This window comes from Talaromyces amestolkiae (genome assembly GCF_001896365.1).
Source record: "Talaromyces amestolkiae strain CIB chromosome Unknown scaffold2.1, whole genome shotgun sequence".
Lineage (NCBI taxonomy): Eukaryota > Fungi > Ascomycota > Eurotiomycetes > Eurotiales > Trichocomaceae > Talaromyces > Talaromyces amestolkiae.
The window spans coordinates 403,505-419,248 of NW_024468038.1; the positions used below are offsets into that span (position 1 = coordinate 403,505).

Here is a 15,744-nt window from a genome sequence, read left to right on the forward strand (position 1 = left end):
GGCGGCTTCATAACGTAAAACATTCCGATTTTAGAGCGCAAAGAGAAATATCAAATCAGAAGCCTCCCAGGCTTCGCTGTAATCATGCAGGAACCAAGTCTGCAGAGATGATTGGCCGACAAGGGTTGTGATATGCGCGAAAGCGCCGTACGGTGTCAGCCTCGCCAGACCAGACAGTGCTTCCTCTAAAGAATATTAGAGAGCTATAGAAAGTGGGGTTTCGTTACTCGATGTTACCTTCCACCATTCTCTGAATAAACAACCGTCCAGGTTATGTGGAAAATATAATCTATGGCTATCACCTCTCGATCGCACGATGACTATACCGTCGGATGGATCTGCGCGTTGCCATTAAGGATGGTGGCTGCGAAGGCCATGCTCGATGAAGTCCATGATGACCTACCGGCGTCATCCTCGGATCACAATACGTACGTTTTGGGAAATATCAAAGAGCATAATATTGTGATTGCCTGCTTGCCAATCGGCGATAATGGCCTTGTGTCCGCAAACACAGTAGCAATGCATCTGCTTTCCAGCTTTCCTTCTATTCATTTTGGTCTGTTGGTGGGCATTGGAGGAGGAGTACCCAGTAGTCTCACCGACATTCGACTGGGAGATGTAGTGGTCAGCAAACCTACAGGTATATATGGTGGTGTCGTTCAGTACGATTATGGCAAGGCTTTAAGTGCTGGATTTCAGCGGACCGGCATGCTGAACCGCCCACCCCAGGCGTTGCTAACGGCCCTATCTAAACTGCAAACGTATCACCTGACGGATGGAAGTAGGATATTGGACTTCATTGCCGAGGCTGAACAGAAGATTCCTCAATATGCGTCTAAATTCGCTCGTCCACCACAGGAGGATCTTCTATATTTCTCCGATTATCAACATGCTGATTCTGACTGCACGAGTTGCAAAGCGTGTGATCCTACTCGGGTTGTTCCGCGATCATCTCGAGATAACAACGAGCCTGTGATCCATTACGGACTTATAGCGTCGGCAAATAAACTCGTGAGAGACAGTAAACTCCGTGATCAATTAAGTCGTGACTTGGGGGTTTACTGTGTGGACATGGAGTCAGCAGGATTGTTGAATCACTTTCCGTGTCTTGTGGTTCGCGGAATTTGCGACTATGCTGATTCCCATAGGAACAATAATTGGCAAGGATATGCTTCAGCAGTTGCCGCAGCCTATGCGAAAGAGCTTCTGTTATATACAACAGTCCGCCACTCGAATCAAGTACAGACTGTGCGAGACTCCCCATCGAACGGTATGTATTTGGAACTTTGAAACCAGTTGGGTGCGCATTTGTCCAGGGAAATATTGATCGATACTCGTGCTCTAGCTCCTGAGTACTACGTCCCATTTGATCTTCCTGGAGCACTGGCGGTCGAGGATTTTTTAGGACGACACGATGAACTCGAACGTCTTTGGCAGCACCTACAGCCAGAAAGTAAAGGATATCGAAAAGTCGCCGTACTTCACGGATTGGGTGGTATTGGGAAGACACAATTAGCGATCCGCTTCGCACGGGAGCATAAGGAGGATTTTACTGCTATCTTATGGCTATCCGGCAACAATCGAGAAACATTGCTGCGATCTCTAAGCTCAGCCTTGTCCCGAATACCTGGACAGTGCAGCAAATCTGCCGCGATAACTGACCAGGGATTGAAGCAAAATGCGGAGCAAGTACTGAGATGGCTTTCATCATCGGGAAATTCACGGTGGCTTGTTGTTCTTGATAACATCGATCAGTACTCTCCTGGAACCGATGATGGATATGACATTGGAAATTTTTTCCCTACGGCTGATCATGGATCGATTCTAATTACTTCCCGACTTCAATCAATAACTGAATTGGGACGACCGTTTCCTCTGGGTGGTTTGGATTTCGATGATGCCATTTCGTTACTCTGGCAGAGCAGACACCTACCAATCCCAGGCACTAGCACAAAGCTAGACCCAGGTAACTATCTCTACTTCACATACATTTGTAAAAGCACTGACTAGTGTAGATGTCGTGGACCTACTCAATCGTCTTGGCGGGCTACCATTGGCGATTACTATCGCAGGATCATTCATGCGCGAAACTGGTACCGATATCAGCGAGTATCTAAAATACTACCAGACATCCTGGCACGATCTACAGTCAGATGGTAGGCCGGGGCGGCATTATCAACAGGGCAATATCTTACAAACATGGTCAGCTTCGTATGACGCAGTCCGAAAACGAGATTCAGATATAGCTGAGCTATTCTTGTTGCTTGCTCATTTTGACAACCGCGATATTTGGTATGATTTGCTGAAAAGGGGTCAATACAGTCCTGATCAGCCAACGTGGTTAAGCGATATTCTGTCAGACAGCCTGACATTCAAGAAAAGAATAGCTATTCTCATAGAATTTTCATTGCTCAACGTGAATGAGCAAAGAGGTAGCTACATGATGCATCCGGTTGTACAGGACTGGTGTCTAGATTTGTCTAGGATCGAAGATAAAGAGGGAAATTGGCGGTGGGAAAAATTAGCATTGATTGGTGTTAGGCATACAATACCCGACATAGATGAACCAGCTTATTGGGGGCTTCAGCGGCGGTTGTTGGCTCATGCAGATTACGTATGTCGATCTTGGAGGAGTGAGCGCCTGATGAGAGATGTCGAAATCCCGCATGCGCTTCGTGGTATTGGAAGTCTCTATCTCAACCAGGGAAAATGGAAAGAGGCGGAATTGATTTATCGGGAAGCAGTAAGACGTTTCAAACGGGTGCTAGGTGAAGGTCACACGTCCATCTTGAGTGCATTTAATGATTTGGGGGTAATCTACAGACACCAGGGAAACATTACAGAAGCGAAGGAGATGTATCAACGAGTACTAGCAGGGTACGAGGCAACACTGGGTCTAAAGGACTACCGAACCAAGAAAGTCGCAGAGACCCTGAAGGAATTAGACTAGGAAGCATGGACATCAGGCTGCCAAGTATATAGAGATTCACTCTGTTAGCGGAAAACTTGTAGTGAGAATTATATGTCCAACATGTCATTGTGTGACTGTCCCGTTTCCAGGGCCCGCTATACACCCAAATTACCGTAGATGTCGACTGCAGCTCATCCTCGATCTACATCTTTCTCGTTTCGTGCGAGAAGCTCTATTCAACCAATGAGCACTCGCAATCAATGAGAAGTATATCGCGTCGAGTCACGTGACCCCGCGTTCCTAACGTTTCACGTGTGCCGCTCAAAAAGGAAATATCACGCGTCTGCCTAGACCGCAACGCAAGCCTCAAAGGGAAGAGCCTCACCTTTAATTCTTTCTCCATTCTCCTCTCCTTTCTGCGCATTCAACCCCACACCATTGCCAAACAGCTTCGGAGGTAGCAGCCATGGCGGAAAAAGAAGCCACTGTCTACATCGTCGATGTAGGCAAGTCGATGAAACAGCACAATAATGGCCGAGACATTTCCGATCTTGATTGGGCGATGCGATATGTTTGGGATAAGATTACTACGACAGTATGTCGATTTTTTTCTTGTCCATAATGTTTTGAAATTGTTGGACTAATTATTATGAAAGGTAGCAACTGGTCGCAAAACGGCTACAGTTGGTGTCGTGGGACTCAAGACTGACGGTGATTAATCCAAATAATCTTTAATTCGAGTATGTATAGGGAGATGGTACTGATTATCATTGGTAGGAACGAAGGTACCGTTAGAAGATGAAGAGGGTTATGAGAATATCAGTGTCATGCAGGATCTGGGACAGTGAGTTTGATTCACACTCACGACTAATGGTTTTCGCTACTCACGCTTCGAAGAGTGCTTATGCCGGATATACGGCGACTACGCGAAGAGATTAAACCCAGCGAGACCGATGAAGGAGATGGTGTGTCAAGCATAATTGACGTCTCTATTCGTTTTGTACTAAAATGATCAAGCAATTTCCTCGTTGGTGGTCGCCATACAAATGATAAACGTCTACACCAAGAAATTGAAATACAAACGGAAAATCTATCTAGTCACTAACGGCAAAGGAGCAATGAGCTCAGACGGATTAGAGGATATTGCTTCAAAGCTCAAGGCGGACAATATTGAACTTATTGTGCTGTATGTATAGCCCTCAGATATTGTTCGGTTGTAACTTACAGTTGGTAGGGGCGTCGACTTCGATGATCCTGATTATGGTTTCAAAGAGGAAGACAAGGACGAAGGCAAGGTAAGTTATAGTCACACATTGTTGCTGTATACGCTCATAGGTACTAGGCGGAGAATGAATCCTTGCTTCGTGGCCTTGTAGAAGACTGCGACGGAGTCTACGGGACTCTGGCACAAGCGATAGCAGAACTCGATAACCCCCGCGTCAAAGTCGTGCGCGGCATCCCATCTTTTCGCGGAGATGCCAGATTAGGTGACCCTACGCAATACGACACCGCTCTTCGCATCCAAGTAGAGCGTTATTATCGAACATACGTCGCCAAACCACCCAGCGCTAGCTCCTTTGTCATAAAAACAGGCGGCGATGCGAGCCAACCTCCGACACAGACCTTGGAAGATAAAGACGTGGATGCAAATCTAACGAGCGTTCGAAGTCTGCGAACGTACCATGTGGACGACCCTACAGTTGCTGGTGGTAAGCGAGAACTTGAACGAGACGAGTTGGCCAAGGGCTATGAGTATGGTAGAACAGCAGTCTATATCAGTGAATCGGATGAGAACATCACAAAGTTAGAGACAACAGCTGTTCTAGATTTGATTGGATTTATTCAAGCTGATCATGTTAGTCTCTCAATACCGACTTTGCTATACACAATTGACCGTTGACAGTACGACCGATTTATGAACATGTCGAATAGCAATGTCATCATTGCTCAAAAAACGAATGATAAAGCCGCCTTGGCACTTTCATCACTAATTCATGCTTTGTTTGAGCTAGACTGCTATGCAATTGCAAGGCTGGTTATAAAAGATGGCAAGAGTCCATTGATAGTTCTATTGGCACCATCAATCGAACCAGACTACGAGTGTTTGCTCGATGTGCAACTTCCTTTTTTTGAAGACGTTCGGTCATATAAGTTTCCGCCTTTAGATAAGGTCATTACCATTTCTGGCAAGGAAGTGAAGGAGCATCGAAATCTACCTAGCGAGGACTTGGTCAATGCAATGAGCAAGTATGTCGATAGCATGGAGTTGATCGACAAGGACGAAGAGGGGTATGTCAGTTTTATTTAAAACTTACGCAGTTTACTAACGATTCGTAGCGAAATCGTTGAGACTATACCTATGGAGGATAATTACTCGCCGCTGCTGCATCGAATTGAACAAGCAGTGCGATGGCGGGCAATCCATCCAGATGAACCAGTTCCTCCGCCATCGGAAAGGCTTACTCGACTCTCAAAGCCGCCAAAGGAAGTTCAAGAGCGTGCGCAGAAATATCTGGATCGGATGATCAGCGCGGCAGATGTGAAGAAAGGTGCGCAAATAATTTTTTTTTATCAGTGAATTACAAATGCTAACAGAGATGAAGTGCCACCCAAAGCAAAAGGCCGCAAACGCAACCGCGACGTTGACAAACCTCTGTCTGGACTGGATATTGACGAATTACTCCATCGCGAGAAACGTGCAAAGATCTCACCAAACAACGCCATCCCAGAGTTCAAGCAGATGCTTGCCACTGTTGAGACCGTGGAAGGGATCAAAGATGCTACGAATCAGATGCAGAAAATCATCGAGGATCATATCCGGACAAGCTTCGGAGACTCAAATTACGACCGCGTCGTAGAAGAGCTTGGTGTGCTCCGTGAAGAATTAATTGACTACGAAGAACCAGATCTCTACAACGAGTTTGTGCGACCGCTGAAGGAGAAGATATTGAAGGAAAAGCTAGGTGGTGACAGACAAGAATTATGGTGGCTCATCCGGCGCTCAAAGATTGGATTGATCGACAAGGCAGCGTCAGACCGATCCGAAGTTACTGAAGAAGAGGCCAAACAGGTATGCATCCTGACTTTTTGAGTGACCGTGACCGTGACTAATTTTGATTCTACTAGTTTCTTTCTTCTAAGTAGCTCCATGATGATGTATACTAGATGTGGATAGTTTCTCTGTAACATATATTTCAGATCATCAAACTTCCTATTGGGCTCATACTTGATTCTGCTCGAGGAGCTACTACAAGCAAATAATGCAACAAAGTCGATCGGGGAGATTTAGATCTGTATATTGCTCTATTTCGCATCCGGTTAGTGGCCCACTACAACACATCAACTAATACCATTCTGGCTTGGCAAAATGTGGAGTATCATCTAGCCTAAAGCGGTTAGGCAACCATCACCAAGAGCAAAAAAAGTTCTTCAATCTTCAAGTCTTCTTCAACCACACACCACCACACCTCACAACTTCAACCAAGTACAAAAGGCCGTGATCCTTTGTCGTGAGCCATTGCCATAATGTCCGGAGAACCCAACGCAGGTTAGTTTTTTTCTTTTCTGCTTTTTTGCATGTTTTAATTTCAAGTCGGAAGCTAATTTTGAGAAAATAGCCTGGCCCGTCGCCGACGAAGCCCTCACCCAGAACATCCTCGATGTCGTCCAGCAGGCTTCGCACTACAAGCAGTTGAAGAAAGGTGCGAACGAGGCCACGAAAACATTGAACCGCGGAACATCTGAGATCATCATCCTCGCTGCTGATACCAGCCCTCTGGCTATTTTGTTGCACTTGCCTTTGCTCTGGTACGTCCCTCACTCAATATTACTCCTTCGTCCGCTTTACATTCGGCTAACTGTTTGGTATAGCGAGGACAAGAACGTCCCCTACTGCTACGTTCCCAGCAAACTTGCCCTTGGCCGAGCCACCGGTGTCTCTCGCCCCGTGATCGCTGTCAGCATCACCACCAACGATGCTAGTGACCTCAAGCCTCAGATCCTTGCTATCAAGGACAAGGTTGAGCGTTTGATGATTTAAGGATTGGATAGGGTTGGCACGGGACGAGATGCATTTCCTGATTTCCATCAGAGAAAGTGGGCTTGAATTTCGCAGCTTTCCGTGTCATGATATGAGATACTGAGTCTTTAGCTAGATTTAGGACTGATTCAATCAATGATCCAACTTCTATACTTCAAACTCGTGTCGCTCTCTACACCCAGAACAAACAAAGCTTCTCAGGCAAGTTCAGTAAATTTAGTAAATCAAAAAAGGGTATAATACTCGTACAAAACATAGACACCTCCCAGAAAAAAGACTACCGATCACATACACAGCTGCACTCCGGAACAGGACAGACCCTGTGCCTCGAAAACCACGCCTTGGCATGATTTGCATGGAACCCATGGTTACAATTAATACAAAACACCACGAAGCGACGAATAATCTCGTCTTCGGATGGCCCGGTTCGCTTTCTGGCAGAAGTAACGTCCCCATTAGTGTGCTCTTTGGTTTCGTCATCGTCATCTTCGTGATTGAGTTTCTCCTCTTCTTCGCGTTTTGCGTCAGCTGCGATGGCGGCGCGGGACATGGGGTCTGGAGAACCGAGCCAGAGCGAACAGACGCCGCATCGAGGCATATGCCGAAAACATTTGGGGCAGACGGTGCCGGACATAAGAATTGCGCCCTGTGCACCTAGATATGATTGATTGTTGACCAACATCGCTGGGTTGGAAGTAGCGGTGCTGCTCCCGTTCCCGCCGCTTTGTAGCAAATCGCTTACAGCGGAGGCTGTGGCGGTGGATGTCGATGTAGATAGGCCGCCGGATATGGTCGTTGAGGAGATTGATTCTGCTTGATGGAGTGGTCGGGTGCAGTAGTTGCACGTCAGACTGACTTGCTGAGGTGCCGGGGCGATTAATCGTCGGCCATCCCAGGTTACGGCGAATCTTCTGGAGCCCACATCAAAGCGAGCTCGCTCAATTTGCATTTTCCATGAGTTGATCTGTCGGCGGTATGTTTCGCGCCATGTTCTGAATATCGCTTTGCTGGTCTCGTCATCAATGAATCGGGGTACCGTGTGGCTCATTGCTAGAACGGCGGTCTGCACGTCGTTGAATTTGCGGATATAAGATTGGAATAGGTTAAGTGCTGAATGTCGAAGTCCGGTTAGCAGGATACCTTCAATGTCCCCTTGCCGAATCGCTTCTTCTTTAGTCTCTTGTAAATATGTCGTCAGATCGTCATCGGGTAGCCAGCGCAAAGCCACCTCTACGCGGTACTTCAATGGGAGAGTCGTCTCTGCCAAAACAGACTCCCACTTGCCTTTGCTGACTAGAGCAAGAACCGCTCGGGCATATGGGTCTGTCAGCTCAGTCGCAATCTCGTTACAGGTCTCTTCCCAATCCCTGTCACTTTGCTGTCCCTTAGCTGCACCCACGATAGCCATGGCAAGAAGCTTATGTGCCTGTGTAGGTTCGTTCTGACGGAGAGCATGGAAAGCTATTTTGGCCTCATTCTGGAAAATGGCCAATGCTGCGGCTTTTGTGTGTTGTCTTTTCTTGACGAGATCATCGACAATCTGCTCGAGCTCTTGTTCGGATTCGATGGCACCACAGATATGAAGACAGAGTTGGCGATGTTCCCAAAAGTCTGTCTCGCATCTTTTTCCTTCTGGGAGTTGGAGTTGTTGGACCATGTCTTTTATCATTTGCTCTGGTGCTAGGTCGATTTTGTTTATAGAAGAGTGCTGTCTGAGTTCCTTCGATGTGGCTCCTAGTGAAAGTTAGCTCTGAGCGAGGCCAATCAAATTGAAACCCTACCAATTTCATTAAACCACACGTCACAAACACCAAGGTAACTCATATCAATGCGGTTGACGATTGTCAGCCCATTCGCCGACTCTTCTCGAGAATCTAGATCGCGTTAGGTTGTCTAGCATACGACGAAGTAACCAGCAGTGCTTACGTCGGACCCAATTCCAAAACTCCTGCAAGTCCGCATCATCCGAAACAATCCGAATATTCTTCTCGCAATCGAAAAGATAGCCCTCCCGACAGCGTGCTTGGCTGACACTCAAATAAGTCAGAACATCGACAACTTTGAGCTTCGGCTTGATACGGCCAAGGAAAAGAGCTTGTTCTCTATTTTCCCGACTAGACAGACACTTCTTTTCCTCTTCTTCCGTCAAGCCATTTTGCTTAGCGCATGCCCTTAATGACTGTATGATATTTGATGTCTTTTCGCGCAGTTGCCGAGGACCGATAGTCTTAAAATCTCGTTCACCAGACGGAACTCCTCGCACAAGCACGTTCTGCGAAGATAGTCTTATAGGCGCTGCCGATGACCGCACCGTAACAAACTCCACCTTCCCATTGCCCAGCAATGTAATCGCACTGGGTTCGTTGGAGCGACTCATATTCAAAAAGTCGAATGATACAACCCTATTCGGCTTTTTGTAACCCCTAGTCTGATGACTGTACGGATGCCGAATGTCGCGAATATTCTTGGTATATATTTGCTCGGGATAACTCGAAGACGATCCTTGGCCGAGCGTCTCATCGACGGAGTTGCGGTCACCAGCAGATAGATACTCCTTTGCGATGTCAAACATTTTGAATTGACCGTTGCTCGACAGCACGCCCAAACATCCTCGTTTAGTCCGCGAAAAACGCAAACTCCAGATAGTCGCGTTTTGAACGGTATTTCCCAGGCTGAGACTTGGGCCGACCTGGCCGCCCTCAGGGTTTGCTGGGCCTGTGGTGAGACGTGGGCCCATACGTCTGTCCCAGATGCAGACGGTAGCATCGGCGGAAGAAGAGCAGGATGCAAAGTAATTCTCGTCCATCCAGTCCACCGCTGTGTTGTGGACACACTTTGTAGAAAATGTAAGGAAAGCTTGTGAGGAATTATCTGTCCGACTTAGCATAGCACTTCAATTGCAGAGTCCGTAACGAAACACACCTCTCAGATCAAAAAGCTTCAAGAATTGACCCTTGACACCAGCCACCAAAGTATCCGGCTGCTCTCTGAAGAACTTGATACTCGTAATAGGATCCGAACTCAACTTCCTCAGCGGCTCAGCGCCTTGCCTATCACTCGCGAGCGTGCCCCTCGAGCTACCCGTCATAATACGATGATTGACATCCCAAACATTCAGACATACATCATTCCTCACCTTATCCAAGCCACCGGCCAACAGACCATGCGAACTGAATGCAACAGCATTACAATACCTCTGATTCCTCAGCGGGAACGACCAAGATTCATTCGAATTACCATCCATGCGCAATATGTTGACTTCACCGGAGGATTGCCCAACAGCGATGAGCGATTCATCAGCAGCGGACCAATCAAAGGCTCGGAAGCCGGGGACCCGGATGTGGGTTGAGAGTACATCGTATTCTAGCTCATTGCCCTTGACGGAGGTGACTCTGCAGAGTTTGAAGGATTTGCCTATCACATCGACATAGAGGAAGCGTTGTTCCTTTGTGGTTGAGGAGGGGGACCAGCGGATGGCTGTCTCCATGGTGCTGTATTTTAGGGCTTGAGCTGGAGCTGAGTGCGTTTGCCGTGAGTCATAATTTAGCACATCTCCGAGTTCAGAGACGATTCTTAGTGTAAAAATAAAGAATTAGTCGTCCTTACATGTATAGAAGAGCAAGACCGACTGCCAAATACGGTGATGGTCGTGATGCTGGCTACCGGCCCGTCGTTGATCCGACAGCTCGCCTAAACTTGCCGCGGCTCGTTTCTCTTATCGAGAATATCGACTATCAAATATTTTTTGATCTCGCCTTTCTCTCCAGAAAAGCAATTGACTTCATCCACGCGCAATTGATGAATAGCATACAATATGGCCTCCAAAGAAAAATCCACCCGATTTCATCCCTACGACACAACCAAAAAACCCAAAATCCACCGCTCAGACAACACCACCCCCAAACGCAGACATAACAACAACGATAAAACCACGCAAAAACAACCAACCAACAAAAACTCCACCGGCGACAAAGGCCTCTCCATCAACGACCTCAAGCGACGGATCCGCGATGTAAAGCGGCTGCTCACAAGATCAGAGCATTTATCGCCCGAGGCAAGGATTGTGCAAGAAAGAGCGCTGAAAGGGTATGAGCGCGATCTGGAGCAGGAGCAGGCACGTAGGCAGAGGTCGGAGATGATTCGGAAGTATCACTTTGTTAGGTTTCTAGGTCAGTTTTCCTCTTCTTTCTCAAGCTTGGAAATCACTGGGGGATATAGAGCTGATGGTTGGGTAGATCGCAAAACAGCAACGAAACAACTACGCAGCGCGCAACGACAGTACGAAAAAGCGAAGCAACAACAAGACCAGACGAGCGACAAGCTCGCTGCGCTCCAGGAAAAGATTGACGCTGCGCAGATTGATGTGAATTATACAATCTATTACCCGCTTACGGAGAAGTATCTCTCGCTTTATCCGCAGGAAAAGAAGAGGGAGGTTGTCGATGGTCATAATCAGAAAGTTGCCTCCACGGACGATGGGGAAGAAGAAAGTGGGGATGAGGATACGCAAACATCGGGAGATGATAAGATCGCCGAGAACGAAGTAGAGAAACCGCCAATGTGGGATGTAATCAAGAAATGTATGGCGAACAAGACGCTGGATAAGCTGAGAGATGGAAAGTTGAATATTGGGTTTGATGGAAAGCCGATACAAAACTTGGAGGGTACGGCATTGAGCAACGTTGGCAAGGATACTGGCAAGGAGAAGGCGGAGACGACGACGGCAAACAAGGAGAAGAAGAGGAAGAGGAAAGAAATTGAGGTTGAGCAACCCAAGGAGGAGGAAGGGGATAGTGATGGTGGATTCTTCGAGGAGTGATTTTGTTTCTTTCACCACGTTATACCGTGTCTGTCGAGTGTATACTAGCGATCAACATACCAATACTCTGTGATTTGACTTGACTCCCGGTCATAGATTGTAAGAAATGGATTGACAAGCTATAATCCATAATTACATGCATTCAATGCTCCAGCGATCAACATCAACTTGACATAAACTACCCAATCAACCTGACTCCGCTTCCTGGCGTCTATAAAATGTGCAAGAATCGAATAAACCATGCCATGCCATATCACCAAGCACCAGAACCTTGCTGATGCGAATGCTAACTCTAGCATGATTGAAATTGGATTGTAAGGGGGAAAAAAAGGAGAGAACGAGCCGTTTGGCTCGATACAATCATTTAGATCAACGAATGTCGACCCTTGGGGTAAGAATAGTGAATTACATCACGGTGCATCCGCCACTTCGGGCGCGACGTCTACCTCCAACATACACATCGAGACTCAAATCTTCCTCTTCGTCAAACTGGTACAGCCGCTCGGCTTCACGAGCACGGCGCCTGCGTCGTCTGGCGTTCGCACCTCCAGCGCCGGCTTCTTCTGTGGCCATCATGTAATCTGCCCATTTGCGATCAAGGTTGTTTGCGGATGCGAGAGACCCGCGCAGGACACGTTTTGTATGTTCGTTGGCAGTCATCTGCCAGCCGTGGAAGCATTTGAGTTCGATGATCTCCTTGGGATAATAAGAGACAACTGCTACGGGTGGCAGGCTGGTAGATGATGAGGATGAGGATGACGAGTATGCGCCACCAGCTCTGTTTGTCGACTCTTTGACAGTAACCGTGGTTTGGTTTTTCAATGAGCGGGGAATGTAAGCATTGCTAGATAACACCTCCCGCACGCCAGCCCAGGTCACATTGATGCAGTCGAAAACTACAATGCGCAGTCCAACTTTGGGCAAGTCCGTTCCATAGCCCCTCTTGCGGACAAGTGAACTTGCCTCCATTAGACACAAATCCGAGACTCGGGTATTATCCATTTCGAGGGTTCGCAACTGGCGACAGTGTTTCAACAGCTGAAGCATTCCGATATCTCCGATGCTGTCACAGTAGCTGACATTGAGGTGCTCGAGAACGTCTGAACATGACGATTTGGCCAGCTCAACCAACAAATTATTTGTGACATTGTCAAGGTCCTCCATATCAAAGTGACTCAATTTCGGGGTGGTTTGAATAACATCGACGATGGAGTCATCTGTGAGCTCCGTGCATTGAGAAATCTGAAGGCCTTGTAGAGCGGGCACGTTGTGAGCAAGACTTCGGAAACCCGCGTCCGTTAGGCTTGCACATTGATGGATATCCAAATGTCTTAATACCCGTGGTGGAACAATAGGCCTGTCTGTCAAGACGTCAATTTCAGGGTCTCTGCCCACCATGAGCACTTTCAAGCTCTCGTCTGTGACATCTGTGCGATGAAGAACAAGTCTCTCCAAAGTATTCTTCTCAAAGAGACTTTCCATAATACTTTCATCATCGAAGCCGGAAATCTCTCCAGCACGCAGGTCTCTGAGCTTTGAGCAAGATTCAACAACTCGTTTCAAACCCTTTGTATCGAGGCTCGAGCACCACGACACATTCAACGTCTCCAGTTGAGGACATGTTTGAGCAATGATCTTCATAGCAGAATTGGTAACGGTAGAAAGCCCAGAGACGTTGATATACTTCAGCGAAGCATTTCGCAAGAAGAATCCATTGAGTGAGACCTTATCGATTCGGCAGCCCTCGACCGAGAAATTGACCACATTCCGACAAGCACTAGAAATATGCTCGCCTTCGAACAGCCATTTCTCACGCAATTGAACGCAACCGCGTAGATTGAGATCTCGTACAAACGGTCCGGCCGTTGTGATGATCTTCATCAAAGCACTGCTTGAAATCCGGTTGTAAAACTCCGAGGTATCGATTTGGTACCATAACTGCCCATCAAAACACATGTCATGCCACGCTTTCGACACCAGTGAGCATCTCACAATCTCTTTTGGCGTCAAATAAGCAAGAATCTTCGTCTTGATTTCATTGGGTATTTCGTTCCAGAAGTCCAGCGTTCTTTTCGCATATTGATTCTTCCCTCGAACATTAACCGTAGTTGCGTCGTTCTCCGAAAGCTCAGGCTGCATATTCCGAGGCGCCGACGCTGGTCTCATGTCCACCGGAAGAGGGACAGTTGTCTGCGATACATTTCTTGAACCAATCACTCGAATCCGCGCATTCCCAGACGCAGCAGATGTTGGCGAGGCAGTTTCCAGACCGCCAGACAACGAAGTGGTAGGATCACCCCAGCACTGAGCCGGCGATAACGAGACACACGACAGCGAAGCCTTGCGATCCCTCTGATAACCAGTAGAAAGGGATCTCGTTCGTCGTAACAATGACGGGCTCGAGGACATGCGCTGCAGATTCTGCAACAGCCTTCTCCGGCCCTTCAATTTGGGCGGCTGCTCCATTGGAATCTGGCCGGGTGTTGGAGATGGTGGGGTTACCGGAGAAGCTATGCCAGAGCTGATGGTGTCGTCTGCGAGGGTAGAGGCCATGGTGAACTGGAAGGATTCGGATGTCGCCGGCTCTCTAATAGAAACTCAAACACAGTAAACGGCCAAAATTCAAAAACTCCACGCGCTGTTTACGCCGCAGAAGCGGATTGCTGTAGCATTGGCGATATCTTGTCTCAACAAGTCATAGCGGGAGTATCGAAAGATCTGGCGAAGCAAGAGGTAGGTAGTGTCGAATTGCTATCAGCGAACTGCTGAGTAGAGATGAGACAACACGTCAGTCGGATTGTGCACCACTTGGATAATAAAGATGTCAAATGGATGGAAGAAGACAAACCCGATGAACCCGACGACGAAAGCAACTGGAATAAGAGAGAAAGCGTCAAGTTTCTCAGACAAATGGCTGGACAAGAGATCTGAGTGAACAAGCCCCAGAAAGGCCGACGCAAAGCAAGACTCAAGTTGGCCGCTGAGTGGGCTGAGCAGCGATTCGTCGGCGTGGACCCGTGGTTCGGGGATTATGACTAGGACAGTGGAAAGTTAGGGTGGAAGCAAGCGACGAGGCAGAAACAGAAATCAGTCACGACGTGGTGTCGGCGTAAACTTGTTTGCCTCTTGAGTTGATCATTGAATTGAGAATACAGAGTAGAGTTGAGAAGAAGAAAAAGAAGAAGAAGAGTCGAGAGTTGAAAGTTGAGGAGAGAGAGAGAGAGAGCGAGAAACAGAGAACTGTTGACCGAACAAGCCTAGTCCGATACATCTGATATGACAGAGGGGAAACAGCGTGGTCGAGTGGAGGGAAGGAGGGAAGGAGCGGGGGCGGCACTAACAGATAAGTGGATCGTGTACTCGTAATGTTTCGTACTCGTTACTTGCATTCGTACCTCTCTACACTGCGATGTCGAAGTACACGATACTTGCCCATCGCTTACCAGCGTCGGACCAACGTGCCACCTTCTGACCAGGTCATTCCTTTCTCTCTCGGTGTGCAATGCCTATCAACCAGAGCTCTTAAGAGTACGTCGGTAAAATACATCCCAATCCTCCCCCGCTAATTCGTGCACTAGAACGACACTAACACTTATCGATTATTATCGCGCTATCGATAGCACTTTAGCGCACCGGCTGAAAGTGATTTAGGCATAGTGCCATGTCTAATTTGTTATCGATAAGTTGCACTGTACTAAGAAACTCTACTTTGCACTTACAAAGTTACTAAATTACCGAGGGGGGAAACATTCAGTGGTGGTAAAACGTCCAGGATTCAGAGTAGTCGAGAAAGTACACAAAGCGCTCGGTGGAGTGCTCAGACACTATACTCCATACCAGTTGCCACAAACTTACCACCGTATCATTACACTTACAGTACTGGGTAACCATCGAACGAGGGCCGGGTCCGAGACAAACCGCACGCGAGCATGTCGCCTGAGCCACCTCACCACACCAACTAGTCAGTCGCCAGTT

The 15,744-nt window shown here is 47.6% G+C and overlaps 5 protein-coding genes across 5 annotated transcripts; 3 read left to right on the forward strand and 2 right to left on the reverse strand.

Moving 5' to 3' along the window:
• Positions 1 to 291: 291 nt before the first annotated feature.
• Positions 292 to 6,055, forward strand: BHQ10_001428 (uncharacterized protein; the record flags this gene model as incomplete). The annotated part of the gene is made up of 15 exons (XM_040873463.1): positions 292 to 1,076; positions 1,149 to 1,270; positions 1,346 to 1,966; positions 2,016 to 2,156; positions 3,361 to 3,506; positions 3,568 to 3,622; positions 3,689 to 3,755; positions 3,809 to 3,876; positions 3,929 to 4,097; positions 4,146 to 4,206; positions 4,254 to 4,766; positions 4,815 to 5,200; positions 5,249 to 5,460; positions 5,515 to 5,981; positions 6,038 to 6,055. The coding sequence occupies 15 exons, from the start codon at positions 292 to 294 to the stop codon at positions 6,053 to 6,055; spliced, it is 3,831 nt and encodes a 1,276-aa protein (XP_040729933.1).
• Positions 6,056 to 6,436: 381 nt separating this feature from the next.
• On the forward strand, positions 6,437 to 6,950 carry BHQ10_001429 (uncharacterized protein; the record flags this gene model as incomplete). The annotated part of the gene is made up of 3 exons (XM_040873464.1): positions 6,437 to 6,458; positions 6,529 to 6,718; positions 6,782 to 6,950. The coding sequence occupies 3 exons, from the start codon at positions 6,437 to 6,439 to the stop codon at positions 6,948 to 6,950; spliced, it is 381 nt and encodes a 126-aa protein (XP_040729934.1).
• A 277-nt stretch (positions 6,951 to 7,227) lies between these two features.
• Positions 7,228 to 10,437, reverse strand: BHQ10_001430 (uncharacterized protein; the record flags this gene model as incomplete). Its single annotated transcript, XM_040873466.1, has 4 exons — positions 7,228 to 8,684; positions 8,732 to 8,824; positions 8,877 to 9,821; positions 9,873 to 10,437. The coding sequence occupies 4 exons, from the start codon at positions 10,435 to 10,437 to the stop codon at positions 7,228 to 7,230; spliced, it is 3,060 nt and encodes a 1,019-aa protein (XP_040729935.1).
• A 327-nt stretch (positions 10,438 to 10,764) lies between these two features.
• On the forward strand, positions 10,765 to 11,769 carry BHQ10_001431 (uncharacterized protein; the record flags this gene model as incomplete). Its single annotated transcript, XM_040873467.1, has 2 exons — positions 10,765 to 11,119; positions 11,186 to 11,769. 2 exons carry the CDS (start codon positions 10,765 to 10,767, stop codon positions 11,767 to 11,769), a joined length of 939 nt encoding a protein of 312 aa, XP_040729936.1.
• Positions 11,770 to 12,174: 405 nt separating this feature from the next.
• Positions 12,175 to 14,322, reverse strand: BHQ10_001432 (uncharacterized protein; the record flags this gene model as incomplete). Its single annotated transcript, XM_040873468.1, has 1 exon — positions 12,175 to 14,322. One exon carries the CDS (start codon positions 14,320 to 14,322, stop codon positions 12,175 to 12,177), a length of 2,148 nt encoding a protein of 715 aa, XP_040729937.1.
• Positions 14,323 to 15,744: the final 1,422 nt, after the last annotated feature.